We start from the raw sequence: 26038 nt of genomic DNA, 5'->3' as shown, positions 1-26038 counted from the left end.
GCTCCATTTTCCTCATATATATAAGGGGTGATCAAATGAAAAGGTACGAAACGACACGGTGGGTACAAATGTAGACTTTATTCAAAATATACACCATAGGCCTGAGCACAATGATCCCACTGATGAACAAGCCGCAGGATTCCTTGTTCCCAGAATTCCTGTGGCCGTAACGAGACCCAGTCCTTCACAGCGTCCTTGAGTATGTCGTCCGAGTTGAAGCGCTTCCCTTTCAGGTGTTTCTTCAGTGGACCAAACACATGGAAATCGCAGGGCGACATGTCCGGACTGTAGGGCGGATGGTCCAACGGCTCCCACTTGAACTTGGCCAGTTCCATGTGTGTGACTTTGGAGACGTGTGGACGCGCGTTATCATGGAGCAGAACCACACCCTTCGTGAGCAGCCCCGGTCTTTTGTTCTTGATGGACCTGCGTAGGCGTCGGAGTGTCTCACAGTACACATCAGAGTTAATGGTTTTTCTGTGCTTGAGGAATTCCACAAGTAGCGGACCTTGAACGTCGAAAAAGACGGTGAGCAACACCTTGCCTGCTGATGGCACGGCTTTGAACTTTTTAGGGGGAGGTGACGACGCATGCTTCCACTGCATGCTGTCCCACTTTGTCTCTGGCTCGTAGTGATCGCATCAGGTCTCATCACCTGTGACGATCCGCTCCATGAAAGCGGGGTCTTCCTGATACCGAAACAGATGTTGCAGTGCTAGCCCCATACGCAGTTCCTTAGCTGGTCGGTGAGCTGCTTCGGAACCCAAGCAGCACACACCTTCCGATATCGCAACCTGTCGTGAACAATTGTCCACACGGTTCCATAGCTGACATCCACCTTCACCGCCAACATTCGCAATGTGACACGCCAATCACTTCTCACTAGGTCGTCCACCTTGTCGATGAGATCGCTCGTGATGACAGTGTTTGCCTGGCCTGGTCTCGGGTCATCACCCACACTCTCACGGCCTGCACGAAAACGGGCACTCCATTTTCTGACAGACTTGTCAGAGACACATTTCTCCCCGTAAACTGTCACCATCTAGCGATGAATAGCTGCCGGTTTCTCACCTTCCGCTGTCAGAAATCGGATAACACCTTGCTGCTCCTCAATCGTCGAATTTTGCAACACAAACGCCATCTTGTCCTCATACAGACTGCCGCATCATTTGGATGCCGCTTTTGATAAGAGCCTCTGCTCTCTCCTGCGCATGCGGGCGGGCGCACAAGCTCCGATCCCAGTCAGAGACTCCAATCGCATCCCGAGATGTCTCGCTACGTTCTCCCACGGCGGAATATGCAATATTTAACTGTTACGTTTTTACGTCATTTCCTACCTTTTCATTTGATCACCACCAACTATATTTACGTTGTATATTACCATATATCCTAATGCAGGCAGGGCCGTCTTAAGAGTATCATGGGCCAAGTGGTTTTCTAGGGCCCTACCTGGTAAATCCTAGAAAATTTCAACCGGATATCATTTTTGTAAGGCCCCTCTTCTCTTGAGGCCTGGTTAGGCCCATGCGTTGCACACACCTCTAAAGGCAGTTCTGGCCAATTTAATAGAAATACTAAATATGCATGTATGTTTAATAAATATCCTTGGTTGTTTGCAATGGTGCCCAGTCTTGTGTCAGCCATGGCATCAATTTGAACTTTGAGACAATCATTGGTCCAATATAGCAAAATTATATAATCCATGGAATTGTGGAAATTTACACTGTTCAGGGTAGTCCAGAACTCCTCAGGGAAATGTTTAGGGTTGATCATACACATCAAGACAAATAAATTTTGCAATGGAACCTTTGATCGAGACACCAGTATTTAGTTTTATTACTACTACTTCTTTTGGGGTACCTAAAATCATTAGTCTATGAAACACTGGTGGACTTGGCAAAAAAGCTTGTTCCCAGGGTTCTTGCTGCTGATTAGATTAACTCGACACCAGGCCACTGGTGACATTCCTTCATTCCCCCAGTGTCAGTTATACAACTGTATCCTTTGACGTTAATTTGAGTGCTAGCAGATCCCTTTTACATTGGTATGTTTTATTTTCTCTGATATCCGTGACCTCCAGCTGTTTCTGTATCTCTGAGGAATATGGACAAGGTGCATGTCTGGTTTAATAGTAGTAGCTGTTTCTGTACTTAGTTTTAGGACTGAATACATTAATTTTGTCTCAAGGTTCCATTGCAAAATTCATTTGTTTTGATGTATAAGATCAGCAGGTGCAGTTCAATGCCTGAACAAGACACATTATACAAAGGTTTTTCTCTATTTTAAGAGCTGGCTGATGCGAAGATATATTTTGGAAAGAGAGAAAATCCAGAAAAGCCCCTGCAGGGAATCGAAGCCCCATTCCTTTCACTTTCCGAGTGAACGCACTAGACTACAGAGGCAATGAATATCTCAATCTTTCCTTGAAGCTTGTGTGCACTGAATGGGACCGTACATGAACAGTCAGACCTAACTCAGACCAAAGATCACAATTGAGCTCTTACAATATAAAAACCTTTTGTATGGATAGCAAAGAGTGACATCATCCTCGGATAAGACACATTATGGGAAGCACGTGGAGAAACAAAAATTTTTAATTTTCCTCTGCTTTTCTAACATGGGCTGCGTTCATCTGAAACAAAATCACTCACATTATACATGCCAACACCAAGCTCTCAGATCACTTATTTGCATCTAAATGGGGCTAGAAAGGGGGGGGGGGTCCGATGATAATTAATACAGCGAGTTGGAAAATTTCAAAAATAGCAATTCTTTTGATATTTTCAAAATATGCATTACAGATGGATATTTGAGCAAATATTTATAAATATTTCAGATTATGACCTCTGAAATTCACTAACAAACACAAAACTGTTAAAATACTCATTTCCGGCCAAAAATTTCAAAAAAAAAAACAAAAAAACATCCTTACCAAAAAAGTTCGAAAATAGAAAAAAAAAAGGCATTTGGCCTGAACTTCCGGGCTCTAGTCATTACTGAGGTTATGAACGAAAATCTAATGTCTATGACAGTTATTTGTCTAATTACTGTGTTTTATACAAGATATGGTAAATGAAATTTCAATAAATTCTCGTGTACATAAACAGATTTGGGTGTAACTTATGAGCATATCATGCAATACTTCAAATTTTATTTGATAATCTGCATCATCACCAGCTGAATGTAACATGAAAATAACAAAACATTCATTCACAGAATTTTTTGCAATCATGTTTCGAATACAGTGAAACCCCCACTACAACGATACTGGATATACAAGATATACAGAAGACTGGATGTTGTGAAGATATTTATTAATTGAGATGTTAATTTTTTATTAACAAGTGGAGAGCGACATTAATGTCAGATACTGGATATAACGATAAATCCCTTTATAACAATATTTTAAGATTTTGAAAAAATGCTACAGTAATATTTTTTCAATTTGAGTTTAATTTTAGCTTCAACACTTGTCTTTTCCTTCACTCTTTCGAAAGATATCGATAAATTCACTTAGTGTTTTAAAAAAGAATATTGGTAAATTGACTCCGCAGGATCAACAAAAGCCCTAAAAGCAGTTATTGCTGTCGCTACTTTCTGTGTACGACACAAAAGTGAAATGCAATAAACAACTTCACAGGGGCAATGCATACAACTGCATTTTATTAATCAATGCATCAATTACAATTTTTCAAGGTGAATAAATGCATAAAAGCACACTTTCTGATGGTACTAACGATGCCAATTTATAAATGACGACAACTATAACATAAATTTGATGGCACATGATGGTAATGGTGCTTCTCAATGTAACGGTAATTCCTCTATAAAAATATGTTTTCTTGGTCTGCCGAGTATTATTATATCAAGGTTTTACTGTATTACACAAATTTTGCTTAAAATTTGATATAAAGATGACTTTTTCATAGAAAGTGAGATACAGATGCAAAATTACCATTTTCACCATTTTGAGACACTTTCTATCAATAAAATGTTCAGTACTATTCCATAGAAAAGTGCTAAGAAAGCTAGTCAGATACCTTAACATTCCAATAATGGCGTTTCTGGAATATTATCAATTATGGCATCATGTCTACGAGATCCACTATCAAAAATCGATCATATAAGAGAAGTGCATATCGTATCCATCAGGAAAAGGTGATAGAATACATGAAGTACAAAAAAAACCTCCACCAACTATTAATATGGAACTTGTAGGGACTCCACCATACCTAAACTATGGAGCAATCATAAGAAAATTCAAGCATGGATCTCTTGGATCCAGCGCGACCATCAGAGTGTTAACAGAAGAGGGTCATCTCATTACTATACGGACTGGTTTTCAATGTCTACAGAAGTATGAGAAGCGAGTTAAAATAATTGGAACTATTTTTGGACACTGTTCCCTGCCACAGCAGCATATCTTCTCTAAAATATCATTTACAAATGAAAATGTTCATGAAAGCATTATTGAATGGTTCAAAAAGAAATTATCAATATGTGAACAGAAAAAAGTTAAAAAATCGAAAATAAAAATGATAGGTACATAGAAATAAAGAATCAGAAAACAAATTATAAAACCAATTGAGAGAAAAACATCTAAGAGAAACAAACCTTTATAGTCACCAATGTAAGATTTCCAAATCTTTTGGAAAAGCCAACTATTTGCCCATCAAGTCTCCATGGTCTATAATCTGTGGAAGCCTAGAAGTAAAACAAAATTTAAAAAAAAAATCAATATACATCGATACTTTTACTAATGAACCCCTTGCTTATGAATTTTCCAGCTAACCAAGATTTTTTCCATGATTTTTCTGTGCTTTAGTTAACAAATAAAGATTCAACTGGCAATCACTTTCATTGATAGAGCATGAATTGTTTCAGTGCGAGATTCTTAGCATCAAACTGAACAGTCTGGACTTTGTAAGATCTTATCTGCATGTATCAGACATGTGTTTCCCAAATGGATGGAGACACCTACAAACCCCATTGTGTCATGTCATCACCAGCTTTAGTTAGTTTTGAACATATTGTAAAAAAAAAAAATCTTCAGTACTTTATTTGCTTGTGATTCTAATTCATTTAATTGCAAAGCTGTTCAGCCTTTTGTCAATTTTTGAGGGTTTTTTTTTTTACCTCCTTGGTGTTTTAAAAAGCTTTTAAATTTTTAGCAGTACTTGGAACTAATAAAATGATTTTTCATAGAAACCTATTAGAAATCATGTTTTGTCTAACAAACTTGATACTGGAATGAATTATCTTTGTTAGCCAAAGTGTCACTCTACAGTGAAACCTTCATACCATAGATCAAAAACCAATTAAATATTTTCTGCTAACGGCAGGTTTCTGTTTTATAAGCAGGTGCACACAAAATCGTAATTTACTTCTGTTGTTATGTGAAACTTTGAGAATATGACTACAAACAAATACCAACTGGTATGAGGCAGACATGAATATTCTGAATTTTTCTCATTTCCATGTTCATTGTTATACAGTAATAGGTATAATTTATATTAAAAACTTTTGTATTTGTGTGCTAATCATTCAACTTTATTACAAAGCATTCTCTTAACACTTTGGCTGGTGAATTTTTTTACCAGAAATTTTCACAAAAAAGTCATATTTTTTCACTGGACATAATTACACTATACTAAATAGAATAACAAAATGTGAGAATTTATTTTTAATTTTTTTAATACAAATACAACGCCACAACAGGCAAAATGCCCAACGAGGTGGATGAAAAAAAGATGCCCATAAAAATATGGATGTCATATATTTCAAAAATACAGCAACCCAATTAAAAATGCAATTAATAAAAACTATAAACAATATATACACGTGATAAAATATTATGCAATGCCCATAAAGAATACTTAAGGTTGTCTTATTCTAAGTATGGATAGCTTCTTCATTTACCCAAACATGTTTATCGCATTTCTTTTTAAACGTGTCAATTGTGTTACAATTTACTACCTCCGCGGGTAAGCTATTCCATTTATTAACAACCTTATTAGAGAAAAAAATTCCCTGCGACATCATAACCTTGCATTGTCCCTCACCAATCGATACTGGTGTCCCTTTGTAAAAGCAGTTGATTGGCGGTGTAATAAAAGTTCATGGTCCATCCTATCCATCCCATTGAAATTTTTGAACACTTCAATCATGTTTCCTCGACACCTGCGTTCATCCAATGTAAACATATTCAAAAAATGAAGTCTCTCTTCATAGCTCAAGCCCCGTTTGCCAATAAGGACACGCGTAGCTCTTCTCTGCACCCCTTCAACCAAGTCTATGTCCCTCTGTAGGTATGGTCTCCAAAACCTTACAGCATACTCCAGTCCAGGACGAACTAAGCCTTGAAAAAGCAGAAGAATGACTTTAGGAGAACACGAAGAGACCTTTTTGAAAATGAGACCAAGCATTCTATTTACTTTTTTGACCACTGCTGAACAATGTTCAGAAAACCTAAGCCGCTCGTCAATGAGAATTCCCAAATCGGTGACCCTAGTTGCATCCGGGATAGTCACACCATTCAATTCGTAAGAAAACCGTGGGTTGTTCGAACCAAAGTGAGTGACCATGCATTTATCAATGCTAAACGTCATGCTCCATTCATTTGCCCATGCTGCTTTGATTCCCGATTACCCCCATTAGCTTCACATCATCTGCGAATTTGCTAGTAATCCCATCGATACCCTGATCGAGTTTATCGATAAAAAGTGAAAAAAGTATGGGGCCAAGGACACTTCCTTGAGGAACTCCACTTGTGATGCCTGTCCAACCAGAGAATTCCTCGTTCACCATAACTCGTTGCGACCTATCTCTTAACCACGATTCTATCCAATTCAGCAAGTTGCCCACAATTCCAATCTTGTGTAAACGCTTCAAGAGTTTACCATGTTGGCCCCGATCGAATGCCTTCTGGAAATCAAGGTAAACAACATCTACATTTTTGCTCTTACCCAAAGCCTTAGTCACGTGATCATAGAAGTAAAGAAGGTTAGTTACACATGACTTCCCCTTCCTGAACCCATGCTGATTCTCCGACAGCATGGGTACTTTCACACAATTTTTATTTTATTACTTTGGAGCACAAAAACTCCTAAATGTTTGCTTTTTGAAAAATACACTATGTAATGAGGAATGTTTTAGAGATTTTACAAAACTTCTGTCAGAGACTTTACATGTGAACTTGCATGTGCACAGACGAAATACCAGTGAAATTGAACCGAGGACACTGAGGAGGTGGATTTTTCACATAAACCTTGGTGAAAATACTGACCGATTTCAAATCTTCATCAGAGCCAAACACATTACACGAGTCATCTGAAGAATCCAAATAATTAGAAGACAGTTCTATATCTGTATCACAGAATTCAGTTCATCATCTAACAAGAACGTAGCCGCTGTGGTGGTCGAGTGGTCATAGTGACGGACTCGCACCGCGGAGCTTGAACCCTACCGTCACCACAGTGGTGGTCGGCTGAAGTTGGTTTTCTGTGGTTCCCTACTTCAAGGCGCAAATGCGAGCTGATCTCCCCGTTAAAGAGTCTCGCCACAGAGAGCAACAGTCCTACAAACAGTATAAATATTCTGTCATTACACTTCACTCACTTCACTTCTGAGGTATAGATGACAGCACCAAAAATCATACACAACACTAGATATGTCACGGTGGGAAAAGTAGGACACTCCCCCCCCCCCTTTGACAAAGAAGCCTGACATACTTTCAACCCAGAATTGTCATGTCGAATAAGTGAAATTTGCTAAATGTAAATGTAATTGTGTTTGTCGCGTGGAAAATATTTGAGCTTCTGTCTTTATTTTAATGTGGAAGGCTGAGTTGAATCTCGTGGTTGTCTAGTTCCTTCCCTCTTGTGTTATCATTCCGTCTGATATTCATAAAATACCCGAGATCTGAACCACTGATCGTTTGTATAGAGTGGACACACACTCTTTATGCATCACACTGTATGTGTTTATCGGAAAATCCAAATTATTGAATGCTTTGCTTTGACATCTCAATCTTTTGAACTCAATAACAAATTCCTTGAATTTTTCTGAGTCTTCCTGTAAAATTTTGGGAAATTCCGAGTTAAATTGAACGAGAAAATGTGTGTTCTTTTGAAAAATATATTCTTTCTTTTGTGAGAGAGACACACCTAATGATCCACTGATAATCAAAGATATTATCGCCATCTTGATGGGTCAGTTTTCTTGTTCCCACATGAACGCGTTCCGTATGTGTAAAAGGAAGATAAGATTCCTTTTCTTTTTCTTTCTCTCTCACTGTTTGTAATCTGTTGTATATTTTTTTTTATACTTGAAAAGCCGATTTTTCGCCTTTTGCATATTCTGAGATGATGTTTTTTTTTTTAAATAAGGGAAACAAACATTTTTGTTAACCAAGAGTTAAATAATTTTGAGACCGTGTGAGTATTTCAATTTTAAAATTTAATTTTTTTTTTCCCCTTTTCCTCTCCACTGTTTCTGATGCTTTGAAAAAAAAAAAACTTGTGTTGTAAAATAATGTGAGGGAGAGAAACCTTTTGAGATAATGTTATATATGCTTGAAATTATTCTCTGTCATCGAGAAAGTGTTGAATTTTTCTAAGAATTTCCTTTGTCTTGGATTTAAATTTTTTGGCATGTCGCGAAACAAGAATATTTATATATGATGTCGCATATCGTTGGAAAGCTAATTTTTTCCCCCCACACAATGATGTTAATGTTTTTTGATTTTGATGAATATTTGTGCATTTAATCCGGAAATCTTATATTGAAAATTATTGTTGTCATTATAAACTTTGCTGAAAGCCGTTCATTTTCTTAAATCGACCCCGTATTGAGAGATGTTTTTCTTTTGGTTTCATGTTTGTGTTCGCGCCTCGTGATACAATTGGATAAAATTTTGGATGATGCAGTTTGCGCGACGAATTAGAGGGTGCGTTTTCTCAAGCCCCGCCCATCACTCAATTTACATATTATCACTGAAAAACTTTGGAGGCGTGCAGTTCATCGGGACCAGTTGCGTGAGAAAGAGCGGTCCCGCCGTTGAAAAATTCCCCCCCCCCCGTAACTTTAAGATCCCCCGAAACCCAAGTCAAGTCACTCAAACCCCTATTTAATTTGGAACTGCCAAAAAGACGTAACATTTTACTTGAAAATGTAAGCTCAAGAAAAACAGGTATAAAAAAAAAAACCAGTATGAAGCATCGTCTCGTCATATCAGTTGCTCCCAACTGATCCAGGAGGAAGGTTCACCGGCTGTTACACCTTCGTACTAAATGCAAGGAACCCAGGAGCAACAAGTAGTCATATAAGATGAAGCCCAGCAGCAGACTCTTGCAGTCCAGTCTAAGGATGGTAATTCGACCATGCTACCCCGAGTGGTAGTACAGATGGAGAACTTTGGTGCTCCGACATCGTAAAGTATGTGCACGGACCGTCGCTTCAGCAGATACAGAGGACATTAATCGTTCAAGTGGCCAAGCAGATTCGCCCGTCAAAGGATGACTTATGAGAAAATTAACTGTCCGTACTGAGTGTTCAAGTTAAAGGGAACTGTTCATCGAAATCTGGTTATCAAGAATGAAGTGACCTTAATATGGGAGATAGTGAGTAAATTTTCTCTTTCAAATTTTGTTGAGTGGTTGGGCAAAAACCAAACTGCAGCGATATTTAGTTTTTTTTGTTTTGCACCCAAATAATTTTTAATTTTTCGATAAGTAAAGTAAGGTACTTCAGCATCATTGTTTTGTTTTGGTATTTTGTTTTTGGTTATATGAATTAAGAATTAAAGAACCTAATGTGCATTTAGACCTCTGTGTGTTGACATATTATTCTTTTCGTTCTTTGTGACTTAATTGTTAGAGTTGTAGTGCTGTATTTCATAATTATTTCAGGAGAATTACTCACCGACACACAAAGGGTTATTGCGGCCGTGGTAACAACGCAAAATTGTACTTCCAACTAATATGATCACCAGGTCAAAAATTTTCTTTCTTGGAGTACTGTCAACTTATATAGTACACAACAATATTTTGCGCCACAACATAATTGGTATCGTGAAACAACTTCAACTAGAACATTGGTGCAGTGAGCAACTCTTTCAAATAAAGTTGACCGGTCAGGAAAAATCAAACTATAGCGATATTAAGTAGTTTTTTTTTTGTGTTTTGCTCGACCGTCACATTTAGATACGCACTCAGACTGTTAGGTACACATACTTACACTTCCGGCACAACTCACTAGGTAGTAAATTGCCCATGGCGATAGACCTGAGTTGTGCTTGCTAGAAAAAAAAAAACAAGAACGTATTTCCGTTGTTCACTTCATTCATTATTTCCAAAATATATTACAAAAGTTTCAATTTACAAGCGCTGCATATACTAGAACAGTGTTTTCAAAAGTGGCAATATAGCCCCCTAGTGGGAGATGGAATAGGCCACGGGGGCAATCGAAGCTACAGGTATAACATAGGATCCTATGGGATCACTTTAACTGAGGGCTGATGAGACAAAAAGTTTGGGAAACTATGCACTAAAACAAAAATTCCTGCCTCCGTAGAGAAAAATGCTTTTCATTCAAAAGTCTTGCCGCTGCATATATATTTTGAGAAAAACCCATATGAAGAGCATTTCAGTGACATGGACAACTTCCACCATCTGTAGAAAAATATCTATACTAAATAGTCTCTTGGTCGGCCGAAGTTGGTTTTCTGTGGTTCCCAACTTCAAGGTGCAAATGCGAGCCGATCTCCCGTTAAAAAGTCTCGCCACAGAGAGCAACAGTCCTACAACGATAAATCATTCAATCATAACACTTCACCCATAGTTAGAAAAACTGGTGGCAGATGGCAGTACTACACATAACAAGCATTACAGAGAAACAAAAAACTTCACGTCAGGTTTCACTACACGTACACGCACATTCCCGCATGTACCGATTCATTGGGGGTTCCGAGGGGGGGGTGTGGGCGGGGTGCATGTGTGGTGTAGCAGTAGTAGGTAGGGCCTCCAAAAAATGGCTCGGGGATCCATGATGTTCTTAAGTCAGCCACCTCGTTGGGCAATTTGCCTGTTGTGGCGTTGTATTTGTATTGTATTGTATTTACGAGAATCAAAAATATGGGCAAATCAAAAAGAAACGAAGAAAATATTGATGCCTGTACAGGGTATGGGCAAACCGATAAAAAGATTAAATAGCAATAGAATGAACATTTTCTCAGTTTACAAAAGTGCAAACTAGCAGCAAGTAAAATGCAAAATAAAAAATTTGAATGCCTTTCAAAAATATAGACAATGAGATCAACAACGAATGTTTGTAAAACAATGATTCTACTATATATTTTCTGATCACAATTATCAATATATTAATTACTTTTTGAAATGATCTGGAACAGTTTCCTGCACTAACACTGTTCTCACAGAGCACTATTCTGCAACCAATGCCCAATATGCCTAGCAGTTCAATGCCGTCTCTATACAGGGTGATCTGGAGCTACACTACCAAACTTCTAGAAATAATCTTACACATCAAAACAAATAAATTTTGCAATGGAACCTTGAGACGAAGGTGCATGGGGCGGGGAGAAGGAAGGGCTATATTATCTTGCATAGTAATTACTATCAATTTTGTTCACTTCGTAGGGAAATGTCAGAACATTGTTTGACGTGGGCATCACATGATGCTGCAAAAATGGTTTTGTTTTCAGGGGTCAGGTGGAACCCACTTTGTAGGCAGAAGCAGAAATTTGTGTGCCCCTGAAGTGAGGGGAATCATTGGTAAAACTCTGGTTGAATTTACCCCCCCCCCCAAAAACTCATACATATATATACCAACGCTTCCCTTCCCAGTATAGAAACAAATTTTCAAATTAATAAAACTTGGCTTGTACAAAAGCATATGTTATATGCTTGAAAACAAAAGTTTCACTGTAATGAATAAAAGCTTTGATGCACAAAATAATTCTGAAAAAGCCAAGAAATTAGTCTTTTGGTTTATTGTTACTGGAGATATATTTTATTTTCACGAAACACCAACTCTGGCCATACTATCGGTAGTCACCTCGAATTCGTTAGGGAAAATATCTTATCTATATCTTCCTCGGGTTCGAACCCGGGGCTGTGACAGCAACATTCATGGTGGTAGACGAGCATCGTACCACCACACCACTCGGGCTACTTGAGATATAGAAGCAAAATGATCACGCAGGGCCATGCAAAGCTTAGCCATCTATCAAGTGTTAACAGTTAATGGGAAACCACAATAAATGTGGATCCAGTTCTTTTAATGTCTGAAAACATTTATAATTAAAATAAATGGCACAGTTGAATTTCCCCACATCATTTAAATCCTTATTTAAATCGAAAGAGTATGAAGTCATTGGTATGAAAATGAAAGGGACTTCAATATGCATTCTTGTATACTGTATATACAGGGTGTGCTGTAAGTCCTAATGCAGCCTTCATCTCATCAACTGTTCACGGCAAAGGTAAAGTTCCAATATAAAAATGCTCACAAAATGTGTTCAGAAATCACCCTTTACCAGTTGTGAGAGTAAAAGTACAGCGTCTCACAAAATAAAAAATTAAAAACCCAATTAGAAAGTTATTGTCCTGTCTCTCCTGAAACCAACAAAAAATTTTCCTGTTCTTAAGTGCAATGTTTGCCAAGATGTTTGAAATCGAAAATTGAAGAAGAGTTGGGAAAGAATTGCATAAATGAAGGAAAGAAGCATTCTTCATTAGTTTTTCTCGTTTTTTCCCAACTTGTCAGAGAGATAATTGAATTGAAAAGGCTCAAAAGTATTATACATAGAAACATGAAATTTGTTTGTTGGACTCCGAAGAGACAGGGCAACAACTTTTCAACTGGAAGTTGTAGGACAGGGTGTCTGTATACAAAAATGCGGATTTTTTTATTTATTTATTGCCATACTGTATTTTCACTTTCAAAACAGGTTGGATTTTTGAACCTGTTATGAGCATTTTTCAAATAAGTACCATACGTGTATGACCAAGAGTTGATGAGATAAAGGCTGCATTATACGACTTACAGGGCATCTTGTATATCATAACTGCAGATTTAACTTTGATCTAGTTTTTGTAACACTACAGCCATTTTCTATGCAGGTTGGCTAATTAGATCGGGACTTACAGTTTATTGGCAATTCTGAACAGCAGCTTTTTTTTTTCATTCTCACTGAGAGAGTGGATAACCCCTCAGTGTGGAACTTCCCACGGTAGCAATATTTTTCTGCAGTCATGACACTGTCTCTGTTATACCCATGTTTCAAGAGAGCTTCTGACAAGGATGAACCTGGTATCAAACTTGCGACACTTCTAAACATCCTTTGGCACTTTAGGCAAGTATCCTATCATGGGGCTACCGCGCCGGCATAACTACAGACTGGTCAAATGGTAGAAAAATCACTGGCCAGTTTGCAAAGTGTCTTGACCTTCAAAAATGGGCCATAACGTGTAGGCAATATCATATTTCTTAGAATAGTACACTCTGAGCTGTTCACTAGGAGCAACAACATGCAGGCTACAACAACCAACATTGAGTCAGAAGTCCAGGGCATCCGAAATCCTCCACTGAAAAAGTGACCTTACACTCTCTCAGTTCATCATTGCACTCCGTATAGACATGTGTTCTTTAATAATTAACTCGAGGAAATATTGAAAAACTAAAACATTGGAGAAACTGATCCAGAGGGCCATTCCTTAAGTGTATACTTAAGACTTAAGGAAGCATCTGACACAAATTTAGAGAAAGCGATTAGTGCTGTGAATAAATGAATAATAATATTTAATCAAACCCCTTACCATCATAACCCACAAACAGCGATAATCAAATTTCAGTTTCCATGTTCCCATGGGAGGGGGGGGGGGAAAAAGATAGGGATGAAAGGAGAAAAAGAAATATGAAGCAAGTTGCATAAAAAAAACTTATATTGAGCCTGTGTAGATAAGGCAAGATGTGTAAAGTCCAATTCAATTTGGATTTTGTCGTGGTCTGCTGCTGTTGCTGGAAGTCACTTCCTCAAGATGTTTGCACTCAACAACATTCTCATACATTATGCGCAATGGGATTAGTCTAGCAAATACGGAAAATTGTACGTAACTTGTTTCTTGCTTTAAGTCGCTTCTAGTAGAAAACCAGCCTTGCATCCCCAAAGGGTAATATAACTAAATGAATGTTTCATTGTTTTAAGTTTGTTTCCTTTCAGCATTTTGATTTTGCCCTTTAAAATTAAAAGTCATCACAGACTAGTGATCAACTAGGCCTATGTTGATCATCAAGGAAATGCAGTGAAATTAATGTCACGAGACGAATGTAATTGGAAGGTAAATGAAAATATAACAAATTCTAAAATCAACTCATAGAATGGCAGTGCATCAGACTGGATACATAACATAAGCTTCAGTTACTTTTTGCAAAAAAGCAAAAAAAAAAATTATATATATATATAATATTAATTAATTTAATTATTAATTATATTATTAAAATTAATAAAAATTAAATTAAAGATCATATTAGGTCTGCATTGATTATCAAGAAAAAGGATTGAAATTAATGGCATGAGCCCCTCACCAAAACAATTATTGGCATTAACCAAAACTTTTTGAATCAAACACAATCAATAACAGTGGTTAATGTTTGACAGTATGCGAAAGTTGTTTGAGATAATATTAACAAAAGAAAAACGGTACAAGAATACTAAATGTAAGCGAAAGTTAAACGGGAATGTAACAATATCTAAAATCAACTCGTAGAATGGCAGTGCATCAAACTGTATACAAAACATAAGCTGCATTCATTTTTACAAAAAGCAAAAAAAAAAAAAAGATTTTAATTCTTGATTAAAATCAAGCTTTCTATATCTATTGGTAAACAACAACAATCTTATCAACCAACCGTAATCATACAGTTACTTACATTCAGTCCTAAATCCTCAACGAACCATTCATTACCAAGAAAGTTACAACCCATATCAACATCACCATTGTATATCAGACCCTTGAGACCACCATCGTTAATAAGCAGCATCACTTGGTCCTTCATATTGTCATACAGCCATTTATATGTATTATGTACGATTATACTGAAGAAAATTAAGAAATAGAATAACTTGATCAGCAATAAACCTCACAAAACTATAACATATCAATCACATTTCAGTTGCAAATAACAAGATTGTAGGTGATGGCCATTGCGTTTTTAATTTCGATTTGTAACTCTTTTATTAATAATGTTTTGGCAAGAAAAAAAAATTCAGGATACTGAGATTTCTTCTGCAGGCCTGTATAATAATAAATGATAATGTGATCCTCACATATTCTCAAGGGATCAGCATGATCCATCTAGGGAATTTAAGTAGACATCAATGCCCAAGCAGGATTCGAACCCAGACCTGCACAGTCAGAGGCAACCACTAGACTACTGAATCCCACATGTACTTCGTCCATATTCCTCTGCAGAATTTCTAATGAATTGGTACATGATGGAATGCGTATATGTGTAGTGAACCTGACACGAAGTTTGTTTCTGTGTAATGCATGTTGTGTGTAGTGCTTCCATTTGTGATAAATTTTTCTAATTGAGTGAATTGTAATGTTTGAATAATTGTATCATCGTAAGCCTGTTTGCTCTAATTTTTGAATACTTGTATCGTCCCTAACCACTATACTGACAAGTGGCAAAAGTAAAGAAATATGCATATTCTTTTCATAAATTTTCAAAAAAAAAATATTTAACTCCAATTGGTTTGTTTTAACCATACAGTAAAAACTGCCTATGATATAATTACATAGCTGCCAACTTTTAAAAATGAAAATTCGGGAGATTTTCGCGCGAACCCGTATTTTATGCTTAAACCACTCCCTAATAAATACAATAGGGATTTTTCCAAATAAAATAGGGATTTTCCAAACATAAAAGTTAAAGCGTAGGGAATAAAATTCCTACTCAAAAAACAAGTGAAATTGGAGGCCAAAACTTCAATGATGTAGAACTTCAATGATGTAAAAATAAATATTGTGTTCAATCAGAAATGCTGTGAACAAACATTCTGAGCGAATGACCCCAAAATCATCGGAAGATGAAGGAAAACACAGTCAATTTTTGAAGAACACTGACTTTTTGTGACACTTGCTTGATGTTTTTTTTTCACTTCACGAGTGATGATGGTAGTCTTTCCATGCCCGATGTTTATGTCCGTAACACAACTTGTACAAAAAGGAAAAGTCGGCCCTCTTCTGGAACGTTTGATGAAAGGAAATTCATCGGAATAAGTATCTTTAAAATTGATTAAATATGTTTTTGCTTATCATTATTCATGCTTTGTTATATCGCACGTACGTAACTTGAACAAAAGAAATTTTGACCACATGTGCATCACCATAATCTTCAATTATTATCCAGGACTATTGGCTGCTAAGTCATTTCCCTGCACGATAAGAGAAACAACTTTCTTGTTACCATCAGAGGGTTTGTAAAACTTCCTTAAAAAGGGAATTTCCCTATTTATGACGTGTGACGTCATTTCGAAAGGGGAAAAAAAGGGCTTCATGCCCCACAAGAAATTCCTTAGGGATTGTTTTCATAAGCGGGATTTTTTTTAATGAAGTAGGTAATTTTTAGGGACAATTAGGGATTTTTGTGATTTTCGTAAAAATTCGGGAGATTTAAGAACTTTTCGGGAGGTCGAGCGTTGAAGCTAAAATTCGGGAGATTCCCGAAAAATTTGGGAGTCTTGGCAGCTATGTAATTAGTCAATCATTACACTTCACTTATAGTGAGAAAAATTGATAGCCAGCACTACACGCACAAGCATTACACAGAAACAAACTTCACGTCAGGTTCACTACATGTACACACACATTCCAACATGTACCATTTCGTTACAAGTTCCGCAGAGGAATATGGACGAGGTATGTGTGGTTCAGTAGTAGCCAAAAATGCCTCAACCAAACACCCATAAGGGTGAGAATTTTACAATAATCAAAAAACCATAGTTAAAGCACACCAAAAAAATTTTAACTACAGTAAACCCTCCTCCTGCAGACACCAGTGGGGCAAAAAAAAATTGCCTATAAAAGAGAGGTGGCCATATCACAGGGAGGGGGGTTCCCTGATGAAAAAAATAAAAAATACAGTATTCAACAATAACTGAAACAGTTCTTTATTTGAAAATGAATGAAATTATAACAATAAAAGATACTTTTAAAATTATAAAAGTCAATAATTATTACACAGATGCACACTAAAAATTACAAAATGTATTACACAAAGTTTATGTAATGGATTTGCATCTATGAAAAAACTGATCAATCTAGGATTCACGCCTTCAAAAAATGTATTTCAGCCCTTTAAGTAGCAATGTTCAGATATTTCCGTCCATAAAAGCTTCTTATTTTAGTATTGACAAGCCCAGATATTTTGTAACATTGATTTCTCAATGGAAAGCTTTTCCCTTTCGAAAGCTAACCCATTAGTTTGCACCTGTTGAAAATCGGAAGTAAGCCTACTTCATTAAAAAAGATAAGGCATTTAGAGGAGAAGTTTAGTGATTTCTAACTGCCGCTTAAAGGATTAAGCTACGAGAATAAAACCCAATGTCCTTTCTGTCATTGTGTTTACAGGAAAATGTATTTAATGTGTCCAGTATTTTAGAAATTCTCAAATAGGTTTGACACTGTTTTCTTGCTGATTGGTCAAAATGTGTGGGAAAAATACACAAACACTAATGTCAATAGAGATATGTTTTAGATTGAGAAAAAATTAACCCCCCCCCCCCCAAAAAAAAACCCACGAAAATTTTATGCTATACTACATAATGTCCCAAAAAAGTAAAATTATTTGTCCCGTGGAGAATCCTGCAGTTATTTTCCAACTGCTCTCTGATTTCTGGTAAAAGCATCTCAGTTTGAATACCAAACAAAAAAGCCAATCTGTAACATATACTGTGTAAGATATGTAGTCATTGTGGCCGTGTTGATGGTAGTCCTCTCATTACAAAACACAAAAAGTGAGGGTACTTTGAAATTTCGCAACAAAACAGTTAAATATTCAAAAAATAATTTGATTCCCTTTAAATCTTTGATTACGTAAATTTAAAAAATCAGGACATCTGGTCACCCTATCCCCAGACGTTGCAATGGGGAATTCCAAAGGAATTGGTGTATGCAAGGTGTATTGGTGCAATTGGTGTATAAATGGGACCCTAACATATTTATGTTGTCGGAATTGTGCTTGTTTGGTGTTCTGCTGGTGCTGCTACCTCTCTTCTGAATTTTGAAGGGAAGATTGTAGATGCTCAGATTTTCATGTTACGAAAGCAAAAGGTGCAAATGCAATTGATGAGTGATTTCAGGACAAAGAATATGTTAAATTTACTGTTCACCTTTATGCTTCTGAAAATCAAAACTAACAAGAACATTTTTTATCACATTATGTAAACAACAGCTATCATCAAGGAAACAGTTATTTTCCGGATATTATGCTGAGGTGAGCTCGGAAAGAAAAGTCATCACGTCTCCGCCGGGACTCGAACCCAGGCCCTCTTGCATACCGGGCAAGCATGCTACCATCTACACCACTGGAGACACATGAATCTGCCTTCCTAATTTCACGCACTGTGTCGTGAGGCGCTGAAGTAGAGGCATTAGTAGCCTCTCTTAACTTCAGGAAATGGCCCCCGGGTGGGACGGTTTAGAGAGATTTAGATGGCTTTTTTCTCAGCCAGAGATATCAAGGAAACAGTTATTTTCCGGATATTATGCTGAGGTGAGCTCGGAAAGAAAAGTCATCACGTCTCCGCCGGGACTCGAACCCAGGCCCTCTTGCATACCGAAAATAACTGTTTCCTTGATATCTCTGGCTGAGAAAAAAGCCATCTAAATCTCTCTAAACCGTCCCACCCGGGGGCCATTTCCTGAAGTTAAGAGAGGCTACTAATGCCTCTACTTCAGCGCCTCACGACACAGTGCGTGAAATTAGGAAGGCAGATTCATGTGTCTCCAGTGGTGTAGATGGTAGCATGCTTGCCCGGTATGCAAGAGGGCCTGGGTTCGAGTCCCGGTGGAGACGTGATGACTTTTCTTTCCGAGCTCACCTCAGCATAATATCCGGAAAATAACTGTTTCCTTGATATCTCTGGCTGAGAAAAAAGCCATCTAAATCTCTCTAAACAGCTATCATATTTCATTTTAAAAAAAGAGTGAGTGTTTAATAGGATTTTAAAAAAGAAAAAAGACTAACTTGCATGCAGTCCATTTAGGAACTGCAGGAGGAATGTGAAGAGCTAATCTGACTTTATTCTGATTAAAATATTCTTCCATATCTGTGTCATTTAAGCATTCACTGTCTTTCAATTTCCCCAGTCCCTAGTTTGAAAATCAACAAGAAAAGTTTTCGTTGAGTCTCTAATCACTAAAAAATTTTCTGTGCAACAGATTTGTAATAGAATTCCCAAAATATTGCAAATTCATAAAATGAAAAATATTGTTTCTTCAAAATGAAGAATGCATATAACAAATTTGTCTTTGAAGTCTAATTTTCTTTATACAGTCCACGGCACTTAATGTGATCAATTTTTAAAAATGTACAATACGTTTCATAGATCCCTTCAGAGAGTCTTTTTTTTTTTCTTTTGTCACACATTTGCCTTCACTATAGAGATCCAATTGCAAAAGCAGCTCTGCAAAACATGGCCTATGGACTGTTAGACGTAAATGTTTGTCAACAAGGTAGGAAAGAAAGAATGCCTTTAAGCCCCTACATAGACTTGCAGTATGATAATGATAACTTACAAAGAAAAAAAAATTAGTTAAACCTTAGCTTCGAAACATACAATAAAAACTTTTGACAGGAAAAAAATGTTAACATTACTTGAAGTCCAGATAACTATAAACAAATTATTTCCCATGTCACAATATTGATCCACTCCATTCTTTGCAAAAGTGATAATGATACACGAATGATGATAATAATATCTATGGTTCTAATAAGTAGCATCAACTGTATTATCATAGTAACATCCAAAAACATATACATTCAAATTTCTACTTGGGTTATTTTTGAAAACTTTTTTTTTAAACTGGAAGTATTTGTTATTTTCTTGCCACTTTCATACAATGGTCAAATATCATTTTTAAGAACCCATACGGACACGAAAAAATGTGAGTTTGTAAATTGGAGGTTCGTAAAATCAAGCGTTCACTGTATTATTTTCTCTTTCAAGTACAATTAATTACTTCCAAAGACTATGCTAATTGTTCTTCAGCCATAACACAGAAAAAAATTTGAGAAGCACTGCACTCGTTCCTAAAAAATTATACAAATGTAAGACATGAAAATTCTGCTTCAAAGCTTTGAATCCTTCATCTAGAAAACTGAAAATTGTCCAGCTGTCTAATTAGTGCTTTAACCCCTGGGGGAGGGAACTTCCTGCTGTAACAAGGTGCATGGTTAAAACAAGAAAAGTTAATTGAGGTTTAAGTTGTGTTAATCTTGTAATCATACCTCTGTATCAGAAAATTCTCTACAAAGGACGACTCATTTAATGGTAAGTGGGCTTCATCAGCTACCATTTTCATTCAAGGTGTGACCAAAAGCAATTGCTCTTTCATTATTACCCAGAAAACAAAATCAGTGATTGCGAATGCAATCTGAAGAATGAATCTTGATGAGCAATAAATGTCATTAAAATTTGGAATAAAAAACGCTTGTAAATTAAAAACTAACTTACCATATGAGTTGGTGAATACCTCAATAAATTCATCTTATCGACAACATCTCTTTTAATTGTCGTTTCATTCATCATGTTGCTTCTTAGACTCTTGCCTGGAGTACAGTTCGCATAAAGATTGTACAAATTTAAGCTAGAGTTATATATCACTTGCTTAGCATCGTGATACTGTAAAAAAAGGTTATCACAGAGACATTCAAAACACAGAATTATTGAAAATGACACCATCAAGCAAAATACACAACAATGCTGATAATTGAAACTCAGATTATATGCAATAAATAATTTCAAAACATACACTGAAAAAATACTCAAAAACTTGTTAAATATTCAAAAACATATTTTAAACTGAGAAAATATGCATTACAAATTAAATATGCAGCTAAAAAGCAGAAAATATTTTTTATTGCATATTTTATTATTTCTTGGTGCATTATTTTTATGTTTTTAGTCCAAAAAGAAATTCTCCCGCAAATAATTTCTACATATTATTCTTCATTTGGGAATTTCTTGTTACCAGCAGCTTCTCAATAATAGAAAAAAAAATCTCAAATGTGTGAGAAATTAAGTATAATCCAGTGACAATGTGACAAAACTAGCCAATTTTTCACCAGAGATTTAACATTTGGCTAAAACAAAAACATGTAGCAAGTAAAGTACCCACTCCTGAGCTATGGCAAAGCCTCCTTAGATACTACTCTGACCAGGAGGCTTTGGCTACGGCTCCTCTATCATAAAATTTCCTGAGAGTTGAGTTGGTCCGCTAAGGCTACAAACATCCCTAAATCCACCTCTCTTCCTAAATGTTGCTTATATTTTATTGTTCATGCCAAACAATTTTAAGACTGGATTGAATGCACTAATATCTTTCATGGCAGGCATGAAAGATATTAGTGCTCAAAACTATATAACAAAACAATAACTCAAATATAACAAAATAATGGCAGGGCTCCCACTCAAAAACTTGGAAAAAAGTTAGGGGATAGTACCTTTGTACTAGTTGTATTTTTTTTACACATTCTAATTTTTTTTTTCATAGAACTATTTCAGTATCGTAAGACTGACTTCAGCCAAAGCAAAATGACAGAAATGACAGTTACAAAAAAACATTTCTACTAGCAACCACAGATAATTATTTTCTGTCTCTCCTCGCAATATATATTACATTCTTTTTTTTTTTTTGGAATCTTCCATAGTCCAGTCTGTCAACTCTCTTCAACAATCCACATAGCAGACATGTAAGACTTTTAAGAATGACGCTCTTTCAAGACCACTTCCAAAAGCCCAATGAAGAATGTGTAAATTACGAGGTCTGATGTAAATAAGTCAAGGTGGACCAGATGGTTTTACTGTGTTGTCCATTCTTTTTTAAATAGTTTGTTTAAATTTTAGTGTTCAATGCCAGTGTAATAATTTTTGACAAATGAAGCACTTTCATTTCTAGCTCTTTGCTGAGCATTATAAATATTTTTTATGCCTCTGCATGCCCCAAAAATATAAAAGATCATTGAATGCTACTGGGTAAGAAATGGTATTGAATGGGTATTGAAATACTGGGTAGCATCAAAATCTCCAAACCTAAAATAGGCCTATGTATCCAACTGCTTTGTTATGCAAACTGTAGTTTCAACTACGCACAAAATGTGCACCATAATTTTGAATGATGAACGTTAGTTACTGTACAAGAGGCAATGAAGTCTAAAATACAAAATTATTTTTTCCTATCAAAGCAGAAGTTATAATGACTACTCTATATGTTGAACTCTCAACTGAAAATTATTAAACCAAATGGTGAACATACACAACCACCACCACCCCCCCCCCACCACAAATAATCTTAAAATTGATACAATTTCTGCTTTGGCAGAATCATTAATTGCAATCCACAAAATTTGTAATATTTGGCAATATATTGATGATTCCCTCCTTAATTAAAATCATTTTAATGAATTTTGTTGATAGATTTGGTAAAAAATTAGGAAAAGTGAGACAAAAACTAGAAAGTGTAGCAAAAAACTAGAAAGTGTAGCAAAAAACTAGAAAGTGTAGCAAAAAACCGAGAAAGTAGGACATTTTACCAAAAAGTAGGAAAAGTAGAACGAGTGGGAGCCCTGAGATTAAAATAATTAGTTCAGCTTATAAAGCGAATTTCACTATAGTGATTTGAGAAGTGACTGTCAAAAAAAAGCTAATGCGAGAGGTACAAAAAAAAATTGTACATAGGAAATCGAAAGAATATAAAATTTTCATTATAAAATCAATAATATTCTCCAAAGGAGTGCAGAGTGCTTCTTTCTCTCCCTCCAAGAAACCAACTAAAAGTACAGATTATTATCAGTTATCACACATACTCCTTGTAGGATCGACAAACAAAAGTCAAACGTTGTCCCCCCCCCACCACACTACTCCAAATTCTTTGGCTTTCCCAGTATACGCAAGACGTATGTGGCAATTTTTATTTCTCCTATTGACTTAGAGACCATGGTTACTGTCTGGTCTTAGTTGATCATAAATTGCAATTTAACGTTGAATGGATGGAAAAATCATGCTTTAAAGAAAAAAATTTGCTAAATCATTCTGAGAACACAAAATTATATACAAAAAATATCTTAAAAAATCAACTCCTCTAATACCAAAAAAAAATTAATGACTGGAGTCCCATTCATTCACTAATATTAGAAATGATCAGAAGATGGTTATAGTGCAGATAAAAGAAATTTTCTTGAATTTATTACCTGACAGGACAAAAATTTGAAAATTGCTTAGAACACAAAGTCTGTTATAACAAAATTTTTCCTTATGATTGTGAGATCTTATTACAATACTTTTACTGAAACTGCAATACAAATAAACAGTCTTATCAAGGTTTCCTCAATTTTTGATTGAAATGAATTAAAAATATAAATAATGTATGGTAGAACCCTCCTAATCTGAACTAATTAGAACCAGGGCCTGTTCAGATTAGCGAACAGATTGGATTACCAGGGGTTGTCTTTTTAACATGGGTTTTTAAAAAAATAATAGTTAGTATCTTTGCGAGTGGAATAAGAGTTACAGACCAGATAATAAAATTTAACAATTGAAGGGAAATTAAAGTGATTTTCTTCCCTTTCCATTGTCACATCTTTGCTCCAGCCAATAGAACAAGGGGCGTTAAAATCCACCAAACTGGTGAAAAAAAATGTTGCTTCAACATCATTGAAAATGATAGTCTCTCTTAAATCTCTAAAAAAAAGGGGGGGGGGGAAAGGTGAAATTGTCATTTACTGGACTACAGAAAAATGAGGAAACGTGACCGAAACCTTACTAAAGAAAACTTAGGAAAAATTATGGCCAAGACTTGCTACTTCGATGATAATAAAGAAACAACAAAGAAATCTGACAAAATCCTCCACCTTTTAAAAGAAATTCTTGGTTTCGAGGATGTGGGTGGATCATTAGACCTTGACATTCAAATTTTCATAGATGCAGAAATTGTCTCCAAAGTTTGAACTAGCAAACGACTCATTATCTTGACATCAATGACTGAACAACTTTGAGTGGTTCTCAAAGTGTGTCTTCCTTCTCCTAGGGACATCGCTAACCTTCGCCAAGAGCATAGCAGTGAGCTGTGAACATTGATGATTGCTTATTCAGTGGTTTGGAGTACTTAACAAGGCTACAAGGGTGCAATTATTCAATCATTAGCCTTCACTTATAGTTAGAAAAATAGATGGCAGATGACACTACTACACATAGCAAGCATTACACAGAAACAAATTTCACTTCAGGTTCACAACACGTTCACACACTTACCAATTTGTTAAAAGAACCAATTTTTAGAATATGGATGAGGTACATGTGTGGTTTAGTAGTAGTAGTGCTTTAGGGTGGTCCTTGGAGAATACAGGGAATTGTGGATAAACATTGTTATAGCAAGGAAGCAACATATGGCAAAATTTTATGATGATGTGATAGCTTTTGAAACTGTTTTCATACGTGGAGCCGAATGATAAAGCAACTCCCTGCAGAAATCATTTTTGAGAGGATGACTATGAGCTGCATCGTCCGCTAGGTATATGTCACTTCTTCAAATGAAAACAAGATTTTTCAAGGAAACTATGTGAGGTGTTATAATATATTCATTGTCCTTATACAAAATGTAATGTTTTACAGTGCAGAATTTATGGCGCTTTTTTTTCTGTTGTTGATTCTCAACTTTTTGCACACACAAGTCATCATCTTTTTTTTTTTAAAGAGGCGTTTCAATTAAGAGAGTTTTCAGATTAACTGGGTTCCAGTGTACAATGTTTCATCATGGTAATTTTCATAATGGTAAAATTAAACAAATGATTATGAATTTAATGGTGAATTTAATTAAATTTCATGGTAAAATTACAAAAATGAGCACTTGACCTCTTTATGCACAAGACTTCAGTAACAGATCTGCATCTGCAGAGTCAATGGAAGTGATACTTCTGAAAAACTGATACTATTACTAACATATCATAGATAAAGGGTAAAAGTAAGTAGAGCAGGTGTTCTATTCTTCCCCTCCTCTCTCCCACACAGCCACCATTTCCTTGATATGCGCTATTTTTTATTTCTTGAACTGTAGCGACAGAAAAAATAAATAATGATGAGATAAAGGATTAGAAATTTCTGTTCATAGGGCTACTAATGGAACATCTCTAAAGAATACTGAGAGGGACCTCAAATGTATTTCTTCCATCCCTTCTAGGTGAAGTTGCCTCACCCCTGTATAGGAAGAGGTTAGTCAAACAAGGAAAAATTTATAATTTTTTTTACCAGACGTTGACATTCCTTATCAGGCGATTTGTAAAAATGGCAGGTCTCTTTTGATGGAATGCCTTGACAGCAGGCTTTGGTCAACGCTTTCCACTGCCTGAAAATATTTCACAAAAAATACATTCTACAGTTGATGTTCATTATATCAACCCTCATTGTTTCAGCAGAAATACAGTATATTGGATAATCGTTATATTGAAAGGAAAACTATATAGGAGAGATGTTATATGAAAAAAACTGGGAATTATCTCGAGATAGGTCATTATAATGGAATGGTTGCATTGATGTGGAGTCGTTATAATGAGTGTTGACCTTATAATGATGAATTATTATGAATGCTAAGAATCATCATTTCAATCAGTTTTGCTCAACACAAGGTTGAATGAATTAGCACAATGAAGATCAAAAAGCAAATGCTGGTTGTCACTGTCTTCCAAAAACAGTAGTTTTCAAAGATTGTGTTGAAATTTTCAAGGACTTCACCAATCT

At 36.1% G+C, this 26038-nt stretch overlaps 1 protein-coding gene and 1 non-coding gene across 3 annotated transcripts in view; one reads left to right on the top strand and one right to left on the bottom strand.

The window, feature by feature from the left end:
• The window catches only part of LOC149075746 (lysosomal protective protein-like), a 136495-nt gene that overhangs the window by 91251 nt on the left and 19206 nt on the right, over nucleotides 1–26038 (bottom strand). The window contains exons 5-9 of one of the 2 annotated variants that reach the window (XM_089243255.1): nucleotides 25550–25646; nucleotides 20762–20929; nucleotides 19273–19397; nucleotides 14950–15115; nucleotides 4615–4704 (exon numbers count right to left, since the gene is read on the bottom strand). In XM_089243255.1, coding sequence (XP_089099381.1) covers nucleotides 4615–4704; nucleotides 14950–15115; nucleotides 19273–19397; nucleotides 20762–20929; nucleotides 25550–25646 — 646 coding nt within the window. The remainder of the gene's footprint in view (nucleotides 1–4614; nucleotides 4705–14949; nucleotides 15116–19272; nucleotides 19398–20761; nucleotides 20930–25549; nucleotides 25647–26038) is intronic. The other variant, XM_089243256.1, reaches the window with a different exon arrangement.
• On the top strand, nucleotides 19028–19101 carry TRNAT-GGU (transfer RNA threonine (anticodon GGU)). The gene has a single exon. It is a non-coding gene; the product is annotated as a tRNA-Thr (tRNA).

Source organism: Pholcus phalangioides, unplaced genomic scaffold (genome assembly GCF_987345545.1).
Source record: "Pholcus phalangioides strain wild (caught in Gottingen) unplaced genomic scaffold, Ppha-v1.0 ptg000015l_1, whole genome shotgun sequence".
NCBI lineage: Eukaryota > Metazoa > Arthropoda > Arachnida > Araneae > Pholcidae > Pholcus > Pholcus phalangioides.
This window is presented reverse-complemented; position numbering and strand designations above follow the sequence as displayed.